Source organism: Marmota marmota, unplaced genomic scaffold, assembly GCF_001458135.2.
Source record: "Marmota marmota marmota unplaced genomic scaffold, marMar, whole genome shotgun sequence".
Lineage (NCBI taxonomy): Eukaryota > Metazoa > Chordata > Mammalia > Rodentia > Sciuridae > Marmota > Marmota marmota.
The window spans coordinates 8,005,611-8,030,774 of NW_025999945.1; the positions used below are offsets into that span (position 1 = coordinate 8,005,611).

Below are 25,164 nucleotides of genomic sequence, written 5' to 3' on the forward strand. Positions count from 1 at the left end.
ATATAGGGTTATGGCCCCAAATCCACGAATCATGTTTCCATTGTCTTGTTTAGAATCTGTGTTTAAAATTTTAATTATCCCTCTCAGTTGTTCTTCCGGTTTACTCTCATGCCTTTCTACCAATATGATACTATTTCTGTACTTGGTGCTCCGCAGAACTATGGTACTTTGAACACAGACTCTTCACATTCTGCAAGGACCAGAAATTTCATTGTAACTCCCTACCATTAAAACTAACCCAACATGTTGAGAACTCTCAAATTCTATTAAGTTGTATTAAGAACTATTTATGTTTCATCCAAACTGTTAGCAAAAGTAGTAAAAGCAAATTTATCAATTTTTACTTTTCTCTTTCTTAATTCTTTAAATGAGAAAAATCTCTTTTGTGTACATGCACCAGGTTTTTAAAGAAATATGAATAGAGTAGTGTTTAATAAAAACAATAAGCAAAGATGTTATTTTCTATATATATTTAATGATTTTAAAATTAGAAATACCTAGTAGAGTTCTTGTCTGACTATTATTAGTTTGGTCAGTATATGTGGTATGTTTGAATTTATCTAAATATTTTTATGTTGTGGTAATAGGCTTTCATTTCAGTTGGATTTTTTTAATAATGTTATAAATTTAAGGTTTTATAAAGTTTGATTAGTTAATAGTATTCCAATTGTTGTAGGTAATTTTTTTTACTATTTCTGATTACATTTAATTTAACTTTAAATCAGTGTTCAAATGATGCATTTTTTACCTTACCTCTTCTTTCTTCTTAGTCTGTAAGACTTGTATTGTCCAGCACTTTGAAGATAGCAATGATTGTCCAAGATGTGGCAACCAAGTTCACGAGACAAATCCATTAGAAATGTTGAGGTAAGGAAATGTATTTCATAGTTCAAACTTAAATGAATTGTATAAGCTCTTAGATTTTATAATACATCATGTTTCTTAATATCTTATGGCTTATGAATTTTACGACTTTTCTTTTAAAGAATTTTTTAAAGTATTTTATTGAGTTAAAAATTAAGACTATATACCTTAAATATTTAGGAAATACAATTATAAAATAAAATTATAAGTTTCTCTTAGCTTCTTAGAGTGATTTTTTTAAATGCAGTTATTTTCAGATAACAGATGCTATGGGTAGATATAGTGGCAATAGTCTGTGCAAGTATGTTTTCCATTGCTTTATTATTTTCCATTGAGGAGAAAATATTCATTAGCCAATAGCAAGAATGATAAAAAAGGATATGGAGGGCTAAGGAGAGAAAAAAAGGAAGTTGTCCAAGAGATAAATTGACAAGGAAAGTGTAGTATGATTCCTATTGGTTTTATTTTTCTAATTTGTTATACATGGCAGCAGAATGCATTTCAACTGATAGTACACATATAGAGCACAATTTTTCATGTCTCTGGTTGTACACAAAGTAGACATCATTCATGTCTTCATATATGTTCTTAGGGTAATGATGTCCATCTCATTCCACCGTCTTTCTTACCCCCATTTCCCCTCCTTTTTCTTCCCTCCCCTTTGCCCTATCTAAAGTTCCTCCATCCCTCCCATGCCCCCCCCACATCCCAATTATGGATCAGCATCGACATTTCAGAGAAAATATTCTGCCTTTGGTTTTTGGGGATTGGCTAACTTCACTTAGCATAATAATCTCCAACTCTATCCATTTACTTGCAAATGCCATGATTTTATATTCTTTTAATGCTGAGTAATATTCCATTGTGTATATGTACACATACGTACATACACACAATATGTGTGTGTGTGTGTGTGTGTGTGTGTATCACAGTTTTTTATCCATTCATCTACTAAAGGGCATCTAGGTTGGTTCCACAATTTAACTATTGTGAATTGTGCTGCTGTAAGCATTGATGTGGCTGTGTATTACTATGGTATGCTCTTTTTAAGTCCTTTTGGTATAAATTAAGGAGTGGGATACCTGGGTCAGATGGTGATTTCATTCCAAGTTTCCCAAGGAATCGCCATACTGTTTTCCATGTTAGTTGCACCGATTTGCAGTCCCACCAGCAATGTATGAGTGTGCCTTTTTCCCCACATCCTCAAGACTTATTGTTTGTATTCTTAATAGGTGCCATTCTCACTGGAGTGAGGTGAAATCTTAGTTTTGATTTGCATTTCTCTAATTGCGAGAGATGTTGGACATTTTTTCATATGTTTGTTGAATTATTGTATATCATCTTCTGAGAAGTATCTGTTTAGGTCCTTGGCCCATTTTATTGATTGGGTTATTCGTTTTTTTGGTGTTAAGATTTTTGAGTTCTTTATATATCCTAGAGATTAGTGCTCTATCTAATGTGCTGAGAATAAGCTTTTCAGTTGGAATCCATCCCATTTATCGATTCTTGATTTTATTTCTTGCGCTTTAGGAGTCTTATTAAGGAAGTTGGAACCTAATCTGACATGATGAAGATTTGAGCCTACATTTTTCTTCTGTTAGGCTCAGGGTCTCTGGTTTAATTCCTAGGTCCTTGATCCACTTTGAGTTTTGTGCATGGTGAGAGACAGGAGCTTAATTACATTTCGCTGCATATGGATTTTCAGTTTTCCCAGCACCATTTGTGGAAGAGGTTGTCTTTTCTGCAGTATGTTTTTGGCACCTTTGTCTAATATGAGATAACTGTATTTATGTGGATTTGTCTCTGTGACCTCTATTCTGTACCATTGGTCTACCAGTCTGTTTTGGTGCTAATATTATGGTGTTTTTGTTACTATTGCTCTGTAGTATAGTTTAAGGTCTGGTATAGTGATGCCACCTGCTTCACTCTTCTTGCTAAGGATTGCTTTAGCTATTCTGGGTCTCTTATTTTTCCAGATGAATTTCATGACTGCTTTTTCTATTTCTGTGAGGAATGTTATTAGAATTTTGATTGGAATTTTGATTGGAATCTGTATAGTGCTTTTGGTAGTATGGTTATTTTGACAATATTAATTCTGCCTATCCAAGAACAAGGGAGATCTTTCCATCTTCTTTAATTTCTTTCTTTAGAATTCTGTAGTTTCTATTGTAGAGGTTTTTCATCTCTTTCAGTGATTCCTGTTGGTTTTAAAAACACATTTAGGTTGTAGTTTTGCATTTGAAGGGAGATTATTGTTTTCTTTTCCAGGCATGAGTACACAGTTGATGGAGAGCTGAATTTAATTAGAATTGTGATTATACCAAATAATTTGGAGCAAATGAGAGAGGGACATGTAATCAAGGGTATGTGCAATGGAGTGATTTTAATGACTGCCTGTGGATCACATCACTTTAAACTGTATTAAGAGAGCAGTGAGAATATCAGAATGGTGAGGAATGACCAGGCATGGTGGCATATACCTTGTAGTCCCAACAGCTTAGGAGGCTGAGGCAGGAGGATCTCAAGTTCAAGCTAGCCTCAGCAACTTAGTGAGGCCCTTTTTCAAAATAAAAGATAAAAAGGGCTGAGGATGTGACTCAGTGATTAAATAACCAGGTTCAATCCCCAGTACTGGGGGCGGGGGCGTATGTTGGGAGGAATGGGGATGATGGGATGATATAATTATTAAATTATATCAGAATTTATAGACAGAATTAAACTTCTGTCTTCCATAAAAGGAAGTCAGAAAAACCTAGACAGAAAAAAAAAGTATGGCTTTTAAAAAGTAGAAACATGAAAGTAAATACTAGAAGAAAAAGGTTGGATTTGAAAGTGGTTGCCTCTGGGATTGTAGAAATCATGAATAGGGAGGATGGTGTGTGAGAATGTTACGTTTTAATATAAACTTTGTAGGGAAGTTTGATTTTGAAATTATGTACATGGTTTGGTTTAAAAATGTTAGGAAGGGGGAAAGTACTATTTATTGTGTATAGCAACTATTAAATTGGGGGAACTTTGTAAATGAGTTAGTATTTGAGTTATCTTAAAGAATAAGATTAACATTGGTTTGGTTAGAGAGTAGGAAGAGCATCTGAGCCAGGATGAAAAACATGAGGGAGAAAAACAGATTTGGAAACAGAAGGAATTCTTGGGATAACTGAATAATCCAATTGGCTAGAGAAGAGAGACATGAGAAAATAGCACCAGTTATGATTTATAAGTTGGACTCAAGTTATATAAATACTTGATAACAGGTAGTAGGGAGAAGTTAGTCTTTGAGCAGAGAAACAATCAAATTAGTGCTCCAGGAAGAATCATTGTGAATATCTCAAGTAAAAGGAAAATAGCTCTTTGTCTTGGCCTAATAGGGTAGTGGCTGAGAGAAAGGAAGGGGGAAAGGATAAGTGAGAGAAACCTTGAGGAGCTGTGAGTGAGGCTTGGTGAGAAGTGTATGAATCAAGAGACAGAGAAAAGTTAAGATAATCCTTTCATTTTGAACTGATTTGGTACAGTGTAGTGTCATTTAGAAATTCAGTTTTAAAAAGTGAGACAGTGGGGGCGGGGAAGTGGGATGGATACTCAGTACTTTATTGTAGGAGGGTTGATGAAGTAGTCTGGACCTAGATGAACAAAAGGAGTTGATGGACGTATTTAGCTTCTGTTAGCAATATGGAACTGGAGCTCAGTAGAGATGTGATAGACTCAAAGTTAGTTGCCTAAAAGTGGCTGAGGTCCTTAAGAAAGATGGCTTATTGAGAAGTTCAAAGAGTACAGAGTTTGGAGCAATGGAGAATACTCAGAAGTACAGTCAGTCCTCTGTGTCAGTAGGTTCTACAACCATGTATTGAACTAACCGTGGATTCAAAGTATTTTGGGAAAAAAATTGCATCGCTAATGACATTTACAGACTTTTTAATACAGTATTTTAACTGTGACCTTTACATTGTATTAGGTATTGTAGGTAATCTGGAGATGATTTAAGGTATATGGGAAGATGTGCACATAAGGTATATGCAAATTATACCATGTAAAAGGTTTGACCATCCAGAAATTTGTATACCTGTATGTTGCGGGGGTGGGGGTGGGTGTCCTAGACCAATCCCCTGCCCACATTGAAGGACCACTTTTGTAAAAAGAAAGATACTAAGAAACAAAGAAAGAACAGACAAGAAGAGAGAGGGAAAAAAAACAGGAAAGGAAGTTTTCAGAGAGGCGTATTAAGCAACACTGTCAAACTGCTACAGAGCAATATAGGAGAAAAGTTAATCTTTAGCAATTGAAAACTTTTATAACTTTAAAAAGTTTTAAAATAACATAGATTATGCTTTCAGATTTCTTCTAGTTAAGAGAAAAGATTGTGAAACAGAGTAATAGCTTTGGGTTTGTTGTTGTTGTTGTTTTGTTTTTTTAAAGGTGTGAGAAACCTGTGCATGTTTGAAGTCAGAGGAGAATAATGTTGAGCAGGGTCAGGGAGATGGAGGGAAAAGAGGGTATTGTTGGAGCAAGAGAATGGGTTGAAGAAATAAAACCATGAAAAGGAAGGGTTATTATAGCAGGAAAAGAAAACAAGAAAAAAAAAGAAGTCAAGATAAATATTTGAATATTTTCTCTAGGAAAGTACGATAACTAAATGGTCTAAATTTCTAAGAAAAGAGGAATGGAGGTAATTTCCTTTTTAGGAAAGAGCCAGAATTGTGGTAAAAATCTTGTGAGCATATCCACCTGTTGCTGCATAGCAGATCACCCCTAAATTAATGCTTGAGACAGTTTGCATTCATTATTTTTCATAATTCTATGGGTCAGCAGGTCATTCTGGTTTGAGATGGGCTCACTGCTATGACTGCATTAGCTGTACATTGGGTAGGCTGCTCTGCTGCTTTGGGCTAAGTTCTGTCACATATTGGGTGGACAGTCTGTGGACTACTCTAAGACAGCCTGAATAGGGCCACTTGGCTCTCCTCCACATGGTGTCTCATCCTCTAGGCTTTTTATTTTATTTTATTTTATTTTTATGCTAACAGGATTCTGAGAACAAGTAAAAGTGTTTGATGGCTATTGAGGCAGGGTCAGAACTAAGCACAGGGCCACTTTTGCCACATTCTCTTTGGCAAGTTTCAAGGCCAGCCTGTATTCTTGGGGTTGGAAAATAGACTACCCCATAATCAAGGGAGGATGTCGAGAGATTTGGGGTCTGGTACCATTTTTTGAAATAAGTATCTCACTGGGGAAAGCTAGAAATTGGTGTGCTCCACATGTAGCAGAGTTTGGTGTGCTAGATATGCTAAAATCATCTGTGTTCTGTATTTTGAAATATACAAAATATAAATTGCAAGTATTTACATATGTGATTTTGATGTCTTCATTGTTAGTATATTCTTCCCCTCCCCAAAGGTTGGATAATACATTGGAGGAAATTATATTTAAGCTGGTACCTGGACTACGAGAACGTAAGTTGCTCTTTAGGTTCTTGGAGACTTTTGTGTTTTATGAAATCAACATTTCTCTTAAAAATTTCATGATTGTTCTTATAGTTTTTATACTTTTTTCTTTTAAATTAGAAGAACTTGAGCGTGAATCAGAATTTTGGAAGAAAAATAAGCCTCAAGAAAATGGACAAGGTAACTTTTTATTGTCTTTATCTGATAGCATTTCTCAAATTGGCAACATTTTGTTGCTTTGGTGAACCAATATCTTTCTTCAAACTTAAATTTTCTCATGCGGAAAATTCATGCATCCCTTTACTTGCATTATTAACCTATTTTTCTTCATGAGATTTTACATAAATCTATCAAATCTAGAGTCACTCTGAGAATAATTAAAAATATTGGAAACCCAACTTTGGGGCTTGAAAAGGGAGATAAATGAGGAAACTGATTAGTTGATTATAGCAATAGTTTCTGGAGAGAAAAGAAGTAAGAAATAGCCATAGCTTTCAATCACTTAATCAGGAGTTTTACATTTTTATTTATTTTATAAGTTCATTTTATTAGGAAAGGGAACAGATGTGGCTGAGAGCCAGACCAGGGGATTTTTCTATGTTTTGATCCTCTGGAATGAAGTTTTCATAGGCAGAACTTAGATGACACAAACCCATGTGCCTAGTGAGGAGTGCATCCCTGTACAGTTGCAGTTTTTATAAAAACACAGGTATTAACATGTTAAATACTTTGCCATTCAAGTTTCTCTAATGGAATTTTAACATGTTACATAGTTACATACATGTAAAAAGACGAATTCTACTCATTTTTTTACTAGCTGACTTTATGCATATCTAATAATTTGAAATTTTAAGAACTCAAAGAGAATATTTTATAAAACTTAAAAGTAAATACTTGGTTTTTAATTTAAAGACTCATATATTAAATTTGGAAGTAATTTTATATCCTGTCTGCTTTCTAAAATGGTCTTAATCACTAACTGCAGTCATTCTTGTGACCAGATTTAGCTAATCTAGAATCTTTCCTTTAACTGTCCCAATAAACTAGAAATCTTAGGCCCTGGTAAGTCTCTGATGAGTTCTGTTTGTTTGTTGAGTTCATTAGAGCAGTTAAAAGATATTAAAACTTTTCATTATTCTTCAAAAACTATTAAGAAAGTTGATTTTTGTTGAATGATGTTGATTAATTTGAAATATTCTGTTCCATCTAACTTGATTTCATTTAAATTATGTAGACGATACTTCAAAAGTTGACAAACCTAAAGCAGATGAAGAAGGTGATGAAAATCAAGATGATAAAGACTATCATAGAAGTGACCCACAAATTGCCATTTGTCTAGATTGTTTACGAAATAATGGACAATCAGGGGACAACGTAGTAAAGGTGAGCGGACAAATACAGTTGTACTTTTAAATGATAAGTTTATAATAAACCTTTGATAATTTGTTAGGGAATTGTCTAATGTTTCAAAATATTCTCAAAGTTTTTACTAATATATCCCATTAGAATGTTCTTCTCTGACAATCCTATATCTACAAATGGTCAAGCAATTGTTTTTACATCTGGTTTTTCTCAAATGCTAAAATTATATTGGGCCAATGCCACCATCTAGTGGCTAATGCAAGAATCACACCTCCACTTCTCCACCTCCTTCTATACCTTTGTTGGGAGTTCACATGCATTGTTTCTCCCCTTTTTAAAGTCTGGTAACCTACTCAGGTAATTTCATGCTAGGCAGTGACTCTAACCTATTAATTAATTCTCATTTAATTTTGTCCTTTTTTTTTAAGTTTTAATTTGCAACTTAGCAAGTTTTCCATACCCAGGCTAATGTTGTATGAATAATATAATTAATTGGTTTTGAAGTATTGTAAAGTGCCTATGAACACAAATTGAGTGTTGCAAAGTGCCTGTGAACTTTAAAAGTCCTTGAAGGCTTTTTGATTCCTGTAGAATCTCCATTTCTGATCCTATTTCCCTCTTTGTCTATTAATTGAACCTTTTCATAAAGCATCTTAAAATACTTTCTTGATTTTTTTAGTCTTTATTGCTCAAATGATGTTTTCTGTTTCTTGTACTGCAGTCAACTTTAATTGCATTATAAACATGTACTACTTTTACTTTTTACTACTTTATAATCTCTTTAGATTTTGTCACTTTGTTCTAGCTCATGTGAGCCATTAAAGATTGTTTTTTTCTTTGTATTCTCTGTATTTTTCAAATCCTATATCCATTATTCATTTCCTCTCATTTATTTTACTCCCTCTGTATAAATCTGAAGGCCTGTGTGTTAAACTTTTTAATAATACATTTAATTGTATGTTTCTCTTGGGAAATGAAAAACAAATAATTTTTCAATTCCCTTTAAGTTTTCTCAGCATCTTACACCAATAATATATATGATCAATAATATATATGATCAATTATTATTTATCCACCAGATATCTGTTTTTTCTCAAATGCTAAAATTATCCTGGGCCAATGCAACTTATATCATCATTGCCAATGGATATTAGGCAATGATGATATAAGTTGTAAGAAAAAACCTATTGCTCCAGAAACTTGTTTAGGTCTTACGCATACAAGGAGCCAGAATACATTATGATTGTTGATTTTGTTAATGGGGAGTTGGTTTGACATGGTATGAAATAAAGTATAACCACCTTTAGAGAAATGACCACTGTCCCTGTTTGTCCTTCCAGTCTTCTCTGTTGCTTTTTATATTCCAGAGCAGCCTCTCTCCCCTTTTGTAAGTGTTTTCATCGGGGTCTTTATGGCTCTGTTTCTCTTCCCAGCCACTTCTGTATCTCCTCTTAAAAGTTCTTCTTCAAAGAGATTGTGGTCATCCTTTAGCTTTCTAATGCATGAGTTGTTATCTCATAGTGAAAGTTAAGTAAATACAAAGGCCAAATGTAGTTTCATAAATAATTGGGAAATCATGATTTCTAGTATGAAGGTTAGAAATTTATCTAAGAAAGTAAGTACCCGCTTTAATATCCTCCTTTTTGACTTCTGATTCTTCGTATTCCAGTTGACCTTTTATCCATTTTCTCTTTCCTTGGTAGACTTTTCATCATCTTTATACATTCACTCTCAAAACAACTTTCTTGGCTTATAAGTGACTTCCATGCTACCCCAATTCTAACCTTCTCTCCCAGGCCTTTTCTACTTTGTTTCCACTGGCTCTGCTTTTTGACTTGCACTTGATATATGTATATCCCAAATACTTTAGGTCTCTTCCATTTTTTTTTCTCCATCAGCTATGCAGAGAACTTTTAAATCCCTATTACCAATCCTGCCATTTCTCCTAAGTTGAAGCATTGTAAATACTTTTAAATGCTCATTGGGAGTTTCATTAATACCTCAGACTTAATATTCCTTAAGGCAAATTCATTATACTTTCAACCTAACTTAAATCCAAATATTCATTTGTGTTTTGACTACCATCTCTCAACTAGTTATACAGTTTCAAAACCTTGGGATCATCCTTGATCCTTTACTCTTTTCCTTCGACCAGGCACCAAGTCCTGCAAAATTTCTCCCAGTTTAGTGCCACTCAACCTTTATATCTAATTTTGGAACATATTTTCTTAAGTGTTTTCTATACCCTTAATTTCTCTTGTTATAGAGGGATAGTGTCACTTGCTTGAGTGTGGGCAAGTCAGAAGGTAAGGTCATGGATCATGACCAATTTCAGGGTCAGAGAGTAAATGTTTTAGGCTCTGTAGGCCAGATGGTCTGTGTTATAGCTACTCAGCTTATTCATTGCAGCACTAATGTAGCTGTGGACAATAGTGAATGAGTGGGGGCTTGTGTTCCAATAGAACTTTATTTAGGAAAACTGGTGACTAGCCAGATTTGGCCAGAGGACATGGCCAAGATTTGCCACCTTTTTGCCTACAAACTACTGTTTCACTATTTACATTAGCATTCAGGGCCCTTTATAACTAGCCCATCTCTTGCTACTTTTATCTTTTATTAACCTCCCCCCCATTAAAATTCCATTCTCAAGACCAATGATGGTTGCATTACATATAAGTTGTGTGTGTGTGTGTTAGAAATCATATATCTGACAAAAGATTTGCATTTAGAATGTATAGACTTATGTTATCAATTTTTCAAGGCCTCTAAACCTTTGACTAATTCTTCCTTTTTGGTGTTTTTTCCTCTTTTTCTCACCACTTTATGCTTCTGTCCAGACCCAAGCAAAGATCCTTATTCTTTTCATTAATTTTTATACCTAGTTGAGTCCCTTTTCTGAAATTATGTAAGGCTTAACATTTATCTCTCAATTAGAGCTTAGTTTGTTATTTATGAAGTGTGTTCCTAAGGGTGGTAGGCATTAATAATTATCTTTTAATCATTAATTTTATCTTTTGTGATGTATGGTTTGTCCTTGAAAACCCCTCAGAGGAAGAGATACCATCTGTATTGCTTCATAGCTTTCTCAACTGTCTTATTCTACTTTAGTGGGTTGTGATTCTCAAATGTGGTGGCAGGGTAGTTGCATAGTTTATACAGTATACCTTACTGCTTTTATAACATGAAAATCAAAGTCAAGAGTAAGATGTTAGTAAAAACAGTGGAGTAAGAACCTCCAAAAATTTGTGTTTCCATAAAAGCTATGAAAAAAACTGGAAACAATTTTTTAGGATCACATTTTTCAGAGATCTGATACTTAACCAAAGATTTATAGCAACCCCTGGAGCATTAAATCAAGAAGATGACTGACTCTTGTGAAAACAGGAAAAATTAACAGCCTGATTTTGTATTGCAATCTCTCAGGCACCAAGGGAGCAAAACAGGTAGAGCTCTTTCAGAGCCTCATTACCAAAAACAAAAATTTCAATGTTTGGGGCTGGGGCTGGGGCTGGAGCATTTGCCTCACATGTGTGAGGCACTGGGTTTGATCCTCAGCACCATATAAAAATAAATAAAGATACTGTGTGTTCATCTACAACTAAAAATATATTTTTAAAAAAAAATATCCTGTCTGGTTGTTTCCTGGAAGACCCCACTTTTAAGAATGTCTGTATCTGACCTGACTTGGAATTTGCCCAGTGGAAAAAGATTTATCTGTGAGTGGGAAGAAGGGGCATTTTCCCAAATAATTACAGGAAAATAGTTTAACTTCATGATTCTCTGAGGCATAGGCAGTCAGTAGACTAACCTTAAAAGAAAAAAAAGGGGGGGATTAGATGTCAGTAGGAGCTTTGAAAAGTTCTGACATATTCCTTAGAATCTAAAAGCCATAGGGTTGTGTACATGCTCAGGAAAGTCACGAGAAGACCCTGAGCTTGTACCTACTGCTGATGCTGAGGCTCTGCACAAGCAAAAAGTGGAGAATAAAGCAGAGCTGGCAACCTGTGTTGAGTGTTGTAGGTTTGCCCCAAACAGTGAAATTGTGACTAACACAAGAAAAAGGGTCTCAATTAATAATCCAGTCTGCACCTAAAAAAAAGAAGAGCAAACTTTAAAATCAAACAGAAGAAAACAATAAAGATTAGATTAAGAGAAAATAGGAAAATAAAAGAAAAAATTTCAAGTTCAAAAATTTGTTCTTTGAGCAGATTACCAAAATTGATAAAACTTTTGCTGAATGAACCAAAACAAAAAATAAGAGAGAAGAATGAATTTATCAAAATCAGAATGAAAGAGGGGGCCATGACTATCAACCTTATAGAAATAGAAGTGATTAGGGGCTGGGGTTGTGGCTCAGGTGGTAGAGCACTCGCCTAGCACATGTGAGGCACTGGGTTCGATCCTCAGCACCACATAAAAATAAAATAAATATATTGTATTCACCTAAAACTAAAAAAAAAAATAAATATTAAAAAAAAGTAATTGAAGTTATTATAAGGGAATGCTATAAACTATTGTATGCCAACAAATGAAATGGAAAATTTATTAAAATATAAAAAGGAAGAAATGGAATATATGAATAGATAAATAACAAGTTAAACAAAAATGAAGTGGTAGCAAAAATAAATAAATAAATAAATAAAAATAAAACTTCCCACAGAAGCCCTAGCATTTAAAGAATTAGTACCAGTCTTTCACAAACTCTTCCAAAAGATAAAAGAGGAGAGAACATTTCCCAACTCATTCTCTGAGGCCAGTATTACCCTGGTAACAAAACCAAAGATGTAACAATAAGAGAAAACTATGGATCTTTTATGCATCAAAAGACAAGGTCAAGCTGGGTATGGTGGTACACACCTATAATCCCAGCGACTCCGGAGGCTGAGGCAAGAGGATTCGTGAGTTCAAAGCCAGCCTCAGCAACAGTGAGGCACTAAGCAACAGTGAGACCCTGTCTCTAAATAAAATACAAAATAGGACTGGGGATGTGACTCAGTGGTTAAGTACCCTGAGTTCAATCCCTGGTACCAAAAAAATAAAAAGAAAAGAAAGACATGGTCAACAGAATGAAAAGGCACCTTGTGGGATGGGAGAAAATACTTGCAAATCGTATCTCAGAGAAGGGGATAATATCCAGAACATGTAAAGAACTCTACAACTTGACAACAACAACAAAAAAAAAATCAAGTAATCTGATTAAAAATTGGGCAAATGATTTAAATAGGTATGTCTCTAAATGTGATATATAATGGACAACATCACTAATCAGAGAAAGCATATCACAACAATAAAACATTACTCCAGACCCACTAGGATGGGTACTATACTTTAAAAAAAATGAAACAAAATGTCAAGTGTTGATGAGGATGTGGAGAAATTGAAAGAAACACTTGTTTTCTGTTGGTGGGGTTTTAAAATGGTGTAATCACTATGGAAAACAGTATGGAAGTTCCTCTAAGAATTATAAATAGAACAACCATATGATCCACAATTCTACCTTCAGATATAATTTTTTAAAAAAAAAATTGAAAACATGGTCTCAAAGAACTTTCTGAACATCCATGTTCATAAAGGTACTATTCACAATAGCTAACAGGTAAAGCAACCTAAATGTCCATCACCAGATGAATGAATAAACAAAATGTGATATTACACATACAATGGAATATTATTCAGCTTTGAGGGAAATCCTGTTTCATCCTGCATTGTGGATGATAATCCCAAAGGATATTATGTTCAGTGAAAGAACCCAGCCACAGAAAAACAAACTGTATGATTCCACTTATGTGAGGTAGTCAGAAACAAAATAGAATGGTGGTTATCAGGGTCTAGAGGGGAGGTGAAAGGGTAGTAGTTGTTTATTAGGTATAGAGTTTCAGGTTTGCAAGATGAAAAAGTGGTGAAGATCTGTTTCATAACAATGTGAGTATATTTAACATTACTGAACTGTATACTTAAAAATGGTTAAGATGGTCAATTTTATGTGATTTTTTTTGTCTTTTATTGGTGCATTATAATTATGCATAATACTTGGGTTCATTTTGACAAAATCATACATGCATGGAATTTTATTTACTCCATTTCAGTCCCCAGTGTCCCCCTTTTCCTCTCCTCTCTCCCTATTCTTTCTGTGCTCTACTGATCTTCCTTTCATTTGTTTATTTTTTTTAATTGGTGCTTTTAGATATACATAAAGGTGGAATTCACTGTGGTACATGCACATAGCATAATTTCATTAAATTCATTCTGCATTTCCTCCCCTTTCCCAAACCTCCTTCTCAATCTCCTTCTTCTGTTCCACTAATTTTCCCTATGTCTTTATGATATCCAGTTCTCCCCTGCTCTCTTTTCCCCCTTTTATTTGTCTCTAGCTTTTACCTATGAGAAAACATTTGACCCTTAATTTTCTGGGTCTGGCTTATTTCACTTAGCATGATCTCCATTTCCATCCATTTACCAACAGATGCCAGAATTTCATTCTTCTTTATGGTTGCATAAAACTCCATTGTGTACATATTCTACATTTTCTTAATTCATTCATTCAGTGTGATGTGTTTTTTAACCACAGTTTTTCAAATGTAAAAAAAAAAGAATTTTAGAAAAGAAAAAGTATGAGCCAATTTTCCTCATGAATATAGTTACAAAAGTCCCCAACAAAATGCTAGCAGACTTAATCTATCTAGAAAAGAATATGCACCAACATATACTGAAAATATATATATACACCAACATATAGCCAAGGTCAATTCAACATAATGAAAATCAGTCAATTAATATATCTTTTTAATAAAGTACAGGTGTAAAAAAACCACATGATCATCTCATAAAGTAAGAGAAAGCATTTGACAAAATTTATCATCCTTTCTTTTTTGAAAATGCTTGACAAACCAGGAATTAGATGGGAACTTCCTTACCCAAATAAAGGACATCCATGTAAAACTCATGATTAATGATCAAAGACTGAAAACTTTTTCCTAAAATCAGGAACAAAACAATGATTTCTGTTCTAATCATCTATTTTCAGTGTTGTATTAGATGTTCTAACTAGAGCAAATAGACAAGAAAAAGACTGTAAAAGAAGTGAAAGTATTTGCAGATCTTATACATAGAAAATTCTTAGGAATCTACTGAAAAATTAATAGCTAATAAGCTCAGCAAGTTTGCAGGATACAAATCAATATATACAAATCAGGAGTAAACAATCAAAAAATGAAATTAAAACAATTCCACTTCGAGTAGCATCGAAAAGAATAAAATACTTAGGAATATATTTAATCAAAAACTAGAAAACATTGTCAAAAGAAATTAAAGGCCTGGGGCTGGAGTTGTGGCTCAGTGGTAGAATGCTTGCCTTGCATGCATGAGGCACTGGGTTCAATCCTCAGCACCACATAAAATAAATAAATAAAAGGTCCATTGTCATCTAAAAAATATTAAAAATAAATAAAAGTTAAAAAACTAAAGGCCTAATGAATGTGAAGGCATCGAATGATTATAGATTAGAAGACAACATCATTAAGATGGCAATACTACACAAATTGCTATGCAGGTCCAGTGAAACTTGTAGCAGAATTCTAACTGCTTTTTTGCAAGAATGGCAACTGATCCCAAAAGTCACATGAAAATTTTTAATTAATCCACATTGAAATTTTGTTAGATTCATGTCAAAGCTTATTGAGTTATAAATTTAAAAGTTTTTGACCCATTTTAAAAATGTTGCTTTAACTCATCTGACATCTCTAAAAAAAATATGTTTTCTGAAAGATTGGGTAGTGATATTAAGGTCATTTCTGCATTGATATCAAGGTTCTTCTGCAGTTGAGATTACATTCAAAGGTCTCCCAGTATCCTCACATGCTTTGACTTTACTCAAACTTGCAAAACTGTACTAATGTAACTTTTAACTTGCTTGTTTTCTTTTAATAGATACTTTACCATTTGAATTGTGATCAGTTATCAGTTGTGGATTTGTTTCTGTTAATTTTTGCCAGGAACTGTGTTTTGCTAGGAAGTGAACATTAACTGAAAAGTTCTACTTTTAACTTAGTAAATTTAAAAATACTTAAGGTATTGTTCTGGATGTTGACCCAATTTGTTAGGCATCTAAATAGGAGTAATACTTTGTATCTTTAAGATTCAGTTGTATTTTGTTTTTGTTTCAGTTTGCAGATAACTTTTCAGGTTGTGAGATGTAATTTTGTTTCACATATTGGTTCATATGTTTATAATGTGTGTGATCTCATTTTGTCTCATTTTTAATTTGAATATCTATTCTGGGATATTCTTATATCTTAAAGATGCTCAGGCTTGAAGAGTGAATCGGTACTGCTCTGTGCATTTTACAAATGAGACACATCAAAACACACTGACCTGTTTTTTTCCAGTCAAGTATTATTGTAGCTCCTCAGAGGAGCATGATTTTTTTGAAACCCAGATTCTATACTGTATAGCTTTTAGTTGCTGAGGCATGTTTTGGCCTAACTGGCTTCTATTACATGCTAGAGCTCCTCAGGTCTCATTTAAATCAATGCTCTTTCTAAAATCATTTAAGTTATGGCATCATGTTTAGAAAATGTCCCTAATGCTTTCAGAAGTGATAATAGAATATTTCATGCTTTTTGTGGTATTTTATTTTTATTTAAACTCACAATGTTTTCTGTACTAAAATGTCTTAATAATAAGCCTATTGTCTTTTTGCCAGGATTTTCCTTGAACGCATAGGTATACATATTGAAGAATGTATTGTAAATGTCTGAGAACCAGGAACATTTTTACTTACAAGTACTAAAGAGCTGTAAATTGAAACATTCTCACAAAACATTTTGAAAATACTCAAAATGATAGTATAGTGAAAATGGTTCATAAAAAGTAAAGTAGAATGTTTTAATTAGCCATCTTTATTTCCTTAGGGTCTAATGAAGAAATTCATTCGGTGTTCTACACGTGTAACTGTAGGAACTATTAAAAAATTTCTAAGTTTAAAACTAAAACTTCCAAGTTCTTATGAGGTAAGTTAAATAATGTCTAACCTTGCTTTTTAAATTATTATTATTATTTGGAGGGTGAGGGGGAACCAAGGTTTGAACTAAGGTATACTCGGCCACTGAGCCACATCCCCAGCCCTATTTGTATTTTATTTAGAGACAGGGTCTCACTGAGTTGCTCAGCTCCTTGCTTTTGCTGAGGCTGGCTATGAACTTGCAATCCTCCTGCCTCAGCCTCCTGAGCTGCTGGGATTATAAGCATGCATCACTGCACCCAGCCTAATCTTTCTTTCTTTTTTGCTTTTTTTTCATAACTCTGTTCTGAAGTAAAATTCTAACAAAAAGAATGAGTTTTAATATAATATATTCAAATTAACTTTTGTGGAAACTTTCATCTTCTTATAAGAAATGATAATGATTAATTTGATATTGATTATAGCTAGCTTACGTATTCAGAAAATATTATAAATAATAAGCATAAGAAAAATACAGTGTGATAGGATTTGAACATAGGCATTGACAGGTATGAAATCTGTATTTTAAAGGAAGCCTTTGATCTTAAACTTAAGTTTTCTCTGATGACTGATTAGTCTGGGTTAATTTTTTATTATTATTATAGTTTGGTCTAACAAACACAAAAGAAAAATTCCAAAAACATAATTTTTTGTATTAAAAAAATTGCAACAATTAGATATCAGAGCCCAGTGATTGGTAAAAGTAAAAGATAACAATTTATAGATATAACCACAGTGAAAAGTAGACAATGTAATCATTTTTATGATGCGGTTTTATATTTTATTTTCTTCTTGCAAAATACCATGTACAGTTTTATCTCCTTACTTTTAAGTCTTACTCATTAATTTACCAATTTCTTGTTTCTATTCAGAAAGTTGTTAGAGCTAGGAACACTTACTCTCAGTATTACTTCTGGCAGGTTTATATTTGTCTGTAGACTAAGATGGAAAGAAAACAGATTTATTCCACGGATAGCTCCTTATCTATCCCAAAGAATTTTCCTATGATTTCGTAGAAATATTGTTTGTCTCCCATTATCTTGCTGCCTGGCCTGTTAGGGGATGATTTAATGAAATGCCTGGCAGCTGGAACTTCTTTTACAGACTTGCTAGTTGGGGAAGGATAGTTAGTTGTTAAATGATTAGTAATAGCATCCTATATAAATTTCTTTACTTCTTTGCTTGTGAATTTTACAGGCGATGTAAAGAAAGGGAGATTATTTACTTTGTTTTTTTTAAGAGTTAATAAAATGATGTCTGAAAAGCATTTTGAAGTTCATATAAGTCATCATCAATCATCAAAAGATCAATTCAGTCTCACATGTCTAATACAATTGGGACTATATTTGTTTTAGACTTAATATTCAAAACTGTAGTTTCTGTCTAGCCAGACATAATTATTTAGAACTCATTCTTTGGAACTCTTCTTCATGCTTATGAAATCTTACTAGTTGATTTCAATAGCTAGAGAACGGAAATGTTATTTATAGAGATCTGTTTAATTATGCTTTGTCAAATTAATGAACAGTAGCCAGAGTTCCTGTGGCCTTCACAAGGATTTGGGGAGTTGTTTGGTTCCTGCAACATAGACCAAAAATGATCATTTATAAGTATAACCCTTTATTGACAATTCATGCCTGGTAAGAGGAAGATCCTGTAACTATTGTACAAGTACCAACCAAGTAAACCAGAGAACCCAACTAGCCCTGGAACACAGATCTGTGCTATAGTCCTAAATATTGTGTCAATTTAGTTATCAATAATTACTAGAAATTCTCATATACTTCAAAGACTCTATAAATTATTGTATCTACATTCATTACCTTCTTTAAATTGGAACTAAGTAACCCCTTTTGATCTTGGAAAGTCCAAAGGATTCTGAGAGATGAATTTAGAAGCTAGAGAAGCTGTAAGGAACTATGAGCTTGCTACAGTTTGTTCTCATTCAGCAAGGGCAAAGTGTAGCTAAATCCTTTGAGGTTGCACAGAGATGTGGAATAAGAAGGTCTGTATTGCATTTATGAATTATGTGGTTGAACTTGAGAACCAGGTTATATTGGACAAGATAAATAGTGCTTCTTTAATTTATATCTGAATTGTTAATATTCTGTGAGAAAGAAAAGTGCTAGAAAGTAAAATTATTGAGTGTTCTTTTAAAAAGAAATAGTTCTATTTTGTTATAATTGTTTGGATCTCTTGAAATCTGAAAAAAATTAAAATTTGTGAATTGAAAATTATTTATGTTAATATTATCTGTAACTTCTTTTTAAAGTTGGATGTGCTGTGCAATGGTGAAATTATGGGGAAGGATCATACTATGGAATTCATCTATATGACAAGATGGCGACTAAGAGGAGAAAACGTAAATTGCTTTTATATTTACCTATGTGTATATTTAGTTATATAGTATTTTATTATTAAAATTTAACAATATACTTAGGAATTTTATGAAAATATGGCTTGTGAAGAAGAAACTGGTTCCTCTTGTTTGTCTCAAGCATTCTGAAAACTGGTTCAATTACAAGACCAATGTCTGTGTTATACGTGTTTTTGTTTTTTAAGGTGAGTTCAAAACTCCATTAAAATATGCTCAGGATTCTGCTAACCTCAAGAAAGATGACACATATTTTTTAAAAGCCCAGTAACTAATAGGAACTTATAAGTATATAGATAGGGGGTGGGGAGACTAAGTACTGCACTAACTGGTATAATTAAGGGTCAATGAGAGAATTCATTTAGAGTTGTGATAAGGGACATATTGGGTAGAATCTGGATAATCTCTTTTTCAGGTACCTCCTTAACATTGAAAGTATAAAATCAGACCTAAGGGTAAGTGAATTTGCTGTGGTTTCTGATACCAGAATTTAATTATTGTGCCTATGCCCTAGGAGAAATTATTTAGAGGAGAAAATCTAAGAAAACCAAAAAGTAAATTTTGTATTTTGAACTCTCATCTTTTTTATTAGTCCTAATATAGGTTTGAGTACATCTGAGTTTAATATGGGATATTAGGGAAGTTTGAGGCACTAGGGATTATAAGACTGATTTGTGGGAGTAAGGAATATTGCAGTAATGCTACCTGAAATTCTCTTCATGATCTGAGTGATGAATAAGCCTTAATGAAGACTGATTGAAAAGTTGGACTAGATAACTTCTAAGGTCACCTTTAAGATATTAAGATTCTGTGGTGTTTATGGTACAATATCGTACTTTCCAACTCTGAGTAATGTAATGCTTTTATTTTGTAAGTAGGTTTTATTATATTTTATTATAAAATGTAAGTTACTCATAAAATAAAACACAAAATTAAGAAATGTTACCTCTCCCAAGGAATAGGTAATGTAAAATCCAGACATAACAGGGGTTGCCATATTTCAGTAGTTCAAACATACTTACATTGAACGTAAATATCTTTGCAACTGTTAAAAAGCAAACAGTGGGTAAAACATTTGGCTGTTTTTCAGAAGAAATATCTTGATATGATATAATAATACATGAACCACCTAACTTCTTAAATCAGAATTTTTTCCTATTTGAGTTTCACATGGGTGAATCCTTTTTGTGAAGCTGAATGCATTAGCCATAGCAAAAAGAGTTCAAGACCAGGAAGAAAAAATTACATTTAGTGTCAGTCATCAACTAGTTTGTTGATCTCAAAGAATTCATCGAATCTCTTTGTTTTTTTTTTTTTTAATTGTCTTTGTATTTGGTAAATAACTACTTGCCTTTCTGTGACATTTCATAGTGCTTTTAAAGGGTTGTATATGAATTACTTTTGTTTTAAGTATTAAAACCAAAATCTGTCAGATACCAGGTGCAGATTTCAGAGAGAGTAAATTCTCTTAGCCAGTACTGTTGGGGAGGGAATATTGTAATGTTACCTAAAACATTAGCATTGTATTGGATGTCCTTTTAGCTTTCTTTAGTTCAGTGTTAAAAGAGATGTAAATGGCCATCAGTGTGAGGCCTCTGCTGGTGCTCACCTGTCCTTCACAAGATCCCTGTCAAAAGTTACCCATACTGCTAGATATGACTTCACAGAAATTGTGTATTAATACACTATAAGTTATATCAGTTTTTAATATAATTAAATTTCTGGTAACACATTTCTGAATAGTTTGAATTCTTTAGTTATTTGAGTCATATTTTAATAAAAGTTCAAAAAGTGATTCAATATCATGATTTATCATTTAGGTGAAAAACGAAACAATAAGAAAAATTACCACCTTTTACATCTAGTACATAGTAAAATAATATATTAGTCTATTTTTTTTTCTATTTTCATGATAATTCTGGTTGTTTGGTTGTTCTTCTCCAAACCTATGTCTCCCTCATTCTTCATAGTCTCAGTGGTTTTGAGATTGGTAGCTTCATTTTTCCAATTGCTCAGACCAAAATTCCTGAAATCAGCCCTGATTACTTTCTTTTTATTTCATTCATCCTTAGCAAATTCTAACCACTGCCATCAAAATACTAGAATCAGAATCCAGCTGTGTCTTACTACTACTCTGGTCTCATTCACCATGGACATTTTCCATAATGATTCTGAAAGTCTCTTAGCTGGCCTCTACCCTACCCACATACTCTCCTCACCTGATACCACAGCTAGAGGACATGTCACTCTGTGCCATTCTGTTCAATTTATTATCATTTAGATAAAAGGCAAGTCCTTCCAAAGACCCATAGAGATGGCTCCCACATAGTTCTCCCTGTCACTCCCACCACAACACACACTTTACCATTTCCTCTCTCTTTGGCTCACAGCCCTCTAGCCACAGTGTCTTCTGTGCTTCCTCAAACATGCCCTACTGGTATTGCCTTCCCGGGTATTCATCCAGCTAGTTCCTTCACACCTTTTACTTCAAGAATTTTGCTTCTGTGTCACCTTCTCAGTGAGGCCACTGGCCTCCCTTAAAATTAACAACTCCCTCTCTGATGACATTCTTTAATTCCTTTTCATACTTATTGTTTTTCATAGTTATTTTAAACCATCTGACATACTGTACCTCTTGTTTATATGTTTATTATTTGTCCCCTCACTTAACTGTAATTTAAAACCTAAGATTTTAGCCAGGCATGGTGAAGCATGCCTGTAATTGCAGCAACTCAGGAGGCTGAAGCAGGAGGGTTGCAAATTCAAGGCCAGCCTAGGCAACTTAGTGAGACCCTGTCTCAAAATTAAAAGAGAGAGAGACAGAGAGACAGAGAGAGACGGGCATGTGGCTCAGTGATTAAGTGCTGTTGGGTTCAATCCCTGGTACCAAAAAAAAAAAAAAAAAAAAAGACTGGGATTTTCATTTGGTCACTGTTGAATTTCCAGCACCTAACACACTGCCCAATACATTTGTTTGAAGACTAAATTAAATGAAAATTTTATCTTTTATAAAGTAGTAGTTACATGAAATATATCCTAAAGATAATTTTATTTATTTGAATCTTAGTTTCTTGTTTGTTTTCTGTTAAACAAACTTTAAATTCTTGCTCTGGTTCCAATTAAGTACAAAATTATTATTTTAAATGAATTCTGGCAGAAGAGTGACCTGGACAAATGTAGCAATAGTAATAAAACAATCATTTCTTCATTAAGCCCCTACTAGCCTATTTTTTGTGATTCATTCCATACTATCTCTGCCATCAAGAGGCCAGGATGTCTGAAAAGCTCTCATTATTCCATCTACTGCCATGGATAACTAGTTCTGCTTTGGGCTGGGGTTGTTTCCTAAACTAATGAGTATGATGTGGTTGTTTCACTTCTTATCCTTTCTAATAGTAAACATTTTAATCCACCTGGGATTGATCTATTTGCATACACATGTTCACAAGTCCTAATTCTATTTTATTCTAAATTTTTTTAATCAGAAATAAAATTTATTGAATAATCCATACCTTACCTTATTATTTCAAGATATCAGCATTATCTACACATATGTATACATGTATATGAATGTATACACACATACACATATGTGTATATGCCCCTGGGTATTCTGGTTTGTTCTTTTGAGCAGGTCTTATTCTGAACCAGCATTACACATTATATAGCTTCTTAAAAATCTGATTATATAACACCCCTGTCTAAAAACCCTTTTAGAAAATTGTCCATTTACCTTCGGATAAGTTTGGTTAGAGTCTAAACTAAAATGTCTTATAAAACAAAAAGGTCTTCTAAGTTGCTTTATGATGTATATTAGTACCTATTGGGGCAAAAAAAATACCTATTTTTAAAAAATTGTTTAGTCTGGAAGAATGGGTAAAACTAGACAAATCTTTGAATGGGATTGTGATTGGCAGTGAATTATATTTCTAGGTTGCTTCACTGGAATTGGCATCATTATAGTTTTTCATTGTATTTGCTTCTGTGAGACATCTACTCATATGTTCCTTACTCTTTATCTATGTCTCTGAGTAAATCTCTTTATCTATATTTGCTATTTCACCTCTAGCAAGGCTACTCCATATTCAGATCACCCCTTACCTTGTCCCATTCCTACCCTACTGGAGGAATCTCAGGACAATCAATTTTGCCTGAAGTCCTCAAGTAGTGCAATGTCTCCCTGCACCACACACCTTCTGCACCACTGCTTTCCTCTGTCCAGGACTAGTTCCACTTCAACCTTAGACCCTTTTCTTTAGCCCTGCCCTTTCTGGACCCACTTCTCCATTTTGATCTTTTTTTGAAAGATTTTTATCTTTAGGAATCAAAACAAACATCCAGTCAAACTTAGATGCTTCTTAGAAATTTTTTCAGTTCTTAATGATATTGTCACTTTGGAATTTCTTGTACTCATGGCTGACCATGATGTTTGCTTCTTAGTGGGAGAAAATATACGTTAAAAAAAATAAACGGTACTTCTCAAACTTTAACCCAAATATAAATCATCTTGGGATGTTGATAAAATACAGATACTGACTCAGTAGGTCTGGGACAGAGCCTAAGGTTCTGTTTTTCTAGAAAGCTCCCAGAAGAAACCAGTGTATCTGATCTTTGACCATCCTTGAGTAATAGGATTTTAGTGTGATAGGACTACTTACTTGTCCTTTGGCTTCTACATCTACAAATTGAAGGTGTAGAATTAGTTTGGAAAGGGCTCAGTCATCTAATAACATCATCAATCTAATGCTTGGATTTTGTTCATAATATCCATGCCAGTGGTCATCACTGTTGTCTGAAATATGAACAGTATATATTGTTTTGTGACTTCTTTTTTTGCTTGGCAATAAATCTGTGGAAAAAATAAACTTTGAAATAATTCTTTTTAATATAGTGATAAAATTTAATATGTGTGGATGTAGCACTGTTTAATTAATGAAATAGCTTGGTGGACATTTTGATTTTTTTAAGGTTTTTTTGATGTATATTTATATACATTGCCATATATTTTTGGGTACATGTATTTTTTGCCCATGTGCAAGCATATCTATTGTCTGGATTCCTAGAAGTAGATTTACAACAGAGTATGTATATGTTAAATTTTGAGAAATGTTGAAAAAATGTTCTCTAAAAAGAACAGTTTATAATCATACCAGTAATATACAAGGGAGTGTCCCTTTTCTGACATCCTCACCAACTCTGCATATTATCAATTTTAGATTTCATGTGTGAACTTTCATATTCATTGTCTTATTTTTTCATCATTATGTTTGACTTTTTAAAATTTTCTTCAAGGAGCTTTTTATATATTCTAAGTATGAATCTTTTGTTACAGAGGTTGCAGTAATTTTCTCCCAGATGTGTCCTGCTTCCTAGTTTTCCTTAATTGATCCTTAAAAATTAAAGTATCAATGCCTGTGTTGAAAAGTTGAACAAGAATTAATGAAATATTATATACTCAAGTTCTTAGCAAAGTGCCTGATATAATAAATGTTAATTATTTTAGTAATAGCTCATGTATGTTAACTTTCCTTATGATTATAGTTTCCTCCTCCTTCACTTGGTTTCACCTCTGACCTCTGTCAGTATCTTTCTATTCAATCTTTTTGCCATGGAGTCATGTCTTCCTGCTCTTCCCTTCTTGGGTAGGGTAAAGAACACACTGTCAGTGGTCATCACAGTCTTTTCCTAGGTGATCCTGATTAGTTTCATCTCCTCCAGCAGCATCTGCTAGTCCAGCACAGAAGTGACTGTACCATGCTTATCTATCTTTGACTTATTTTTGTATTATTTGCAATTTTAGGAAAAGCAAAGGTACCCATCTTGACTGATACCAAAGAGACTAATAGAGAAAAGAACAACTAGTGAAATAGCATTTTTCCACTTTAACTCTCTAATAGAATGCTATGTACAACTTGCCTCGTTAGGCAAAGTCGAATAGGCCAGAGCTTGGAAACTCTTCAGAGAAAAAGGAAGTCACCAAAAAATCATACTACTAGTCACATTTTATAGCATGTTGATGAGCACTATACTCAAAATCAAGGACCAGCTTCTAAAGAAAAAAATTTGCCTAAGTATTTTGGGGAAATAGAAAATTTATAATCTTTCAAAGTATATCTTTTAAAAGCTAC

General features: G+C 33.5%; 1 protein-coding gene across 2 annotated transcripts in view; it reads left to right on the forward strand.

Moving 5' to 3' along the window:
* Pcgf5 (polycomb group ring finger 5) overlaps positions 1 to 25,164 on the forward strand; it is a 56,033-nt gene that overhangs the window by 16,855 nt on the left and 14,014 nt on the right. For both annotated transcript variants that reach the window (XM_015500115.2, XM_015500116.2), the window contains exons 2-7: positions 771 to 867; positions 6,256 to 6,311; positions 6,423 to 6,482; positions 7,537 to 7,685; positions 16,574 to 16,672; positions 18,935 to 19,024. In XM_015500115.2, the coding sequence (XP_015355601.1) occupies positions 771 to 867; positions 6,256 to 6,311; positions 6,423 to 6,482; positions 7,537 to 7,685; positions 16,574 to 16,672; positions 18,935 to 19,024 (551 nt within the window). The remainder of the gene's footprint in view (positions 1 to 770; positions 868 to 6,255; positions 6,312 to 6,422; positions 6,483 to 7,536; positions 7,686 to 16,573; positions 16,673 to 18,934; positions 19,025 to 25,164) is intronic.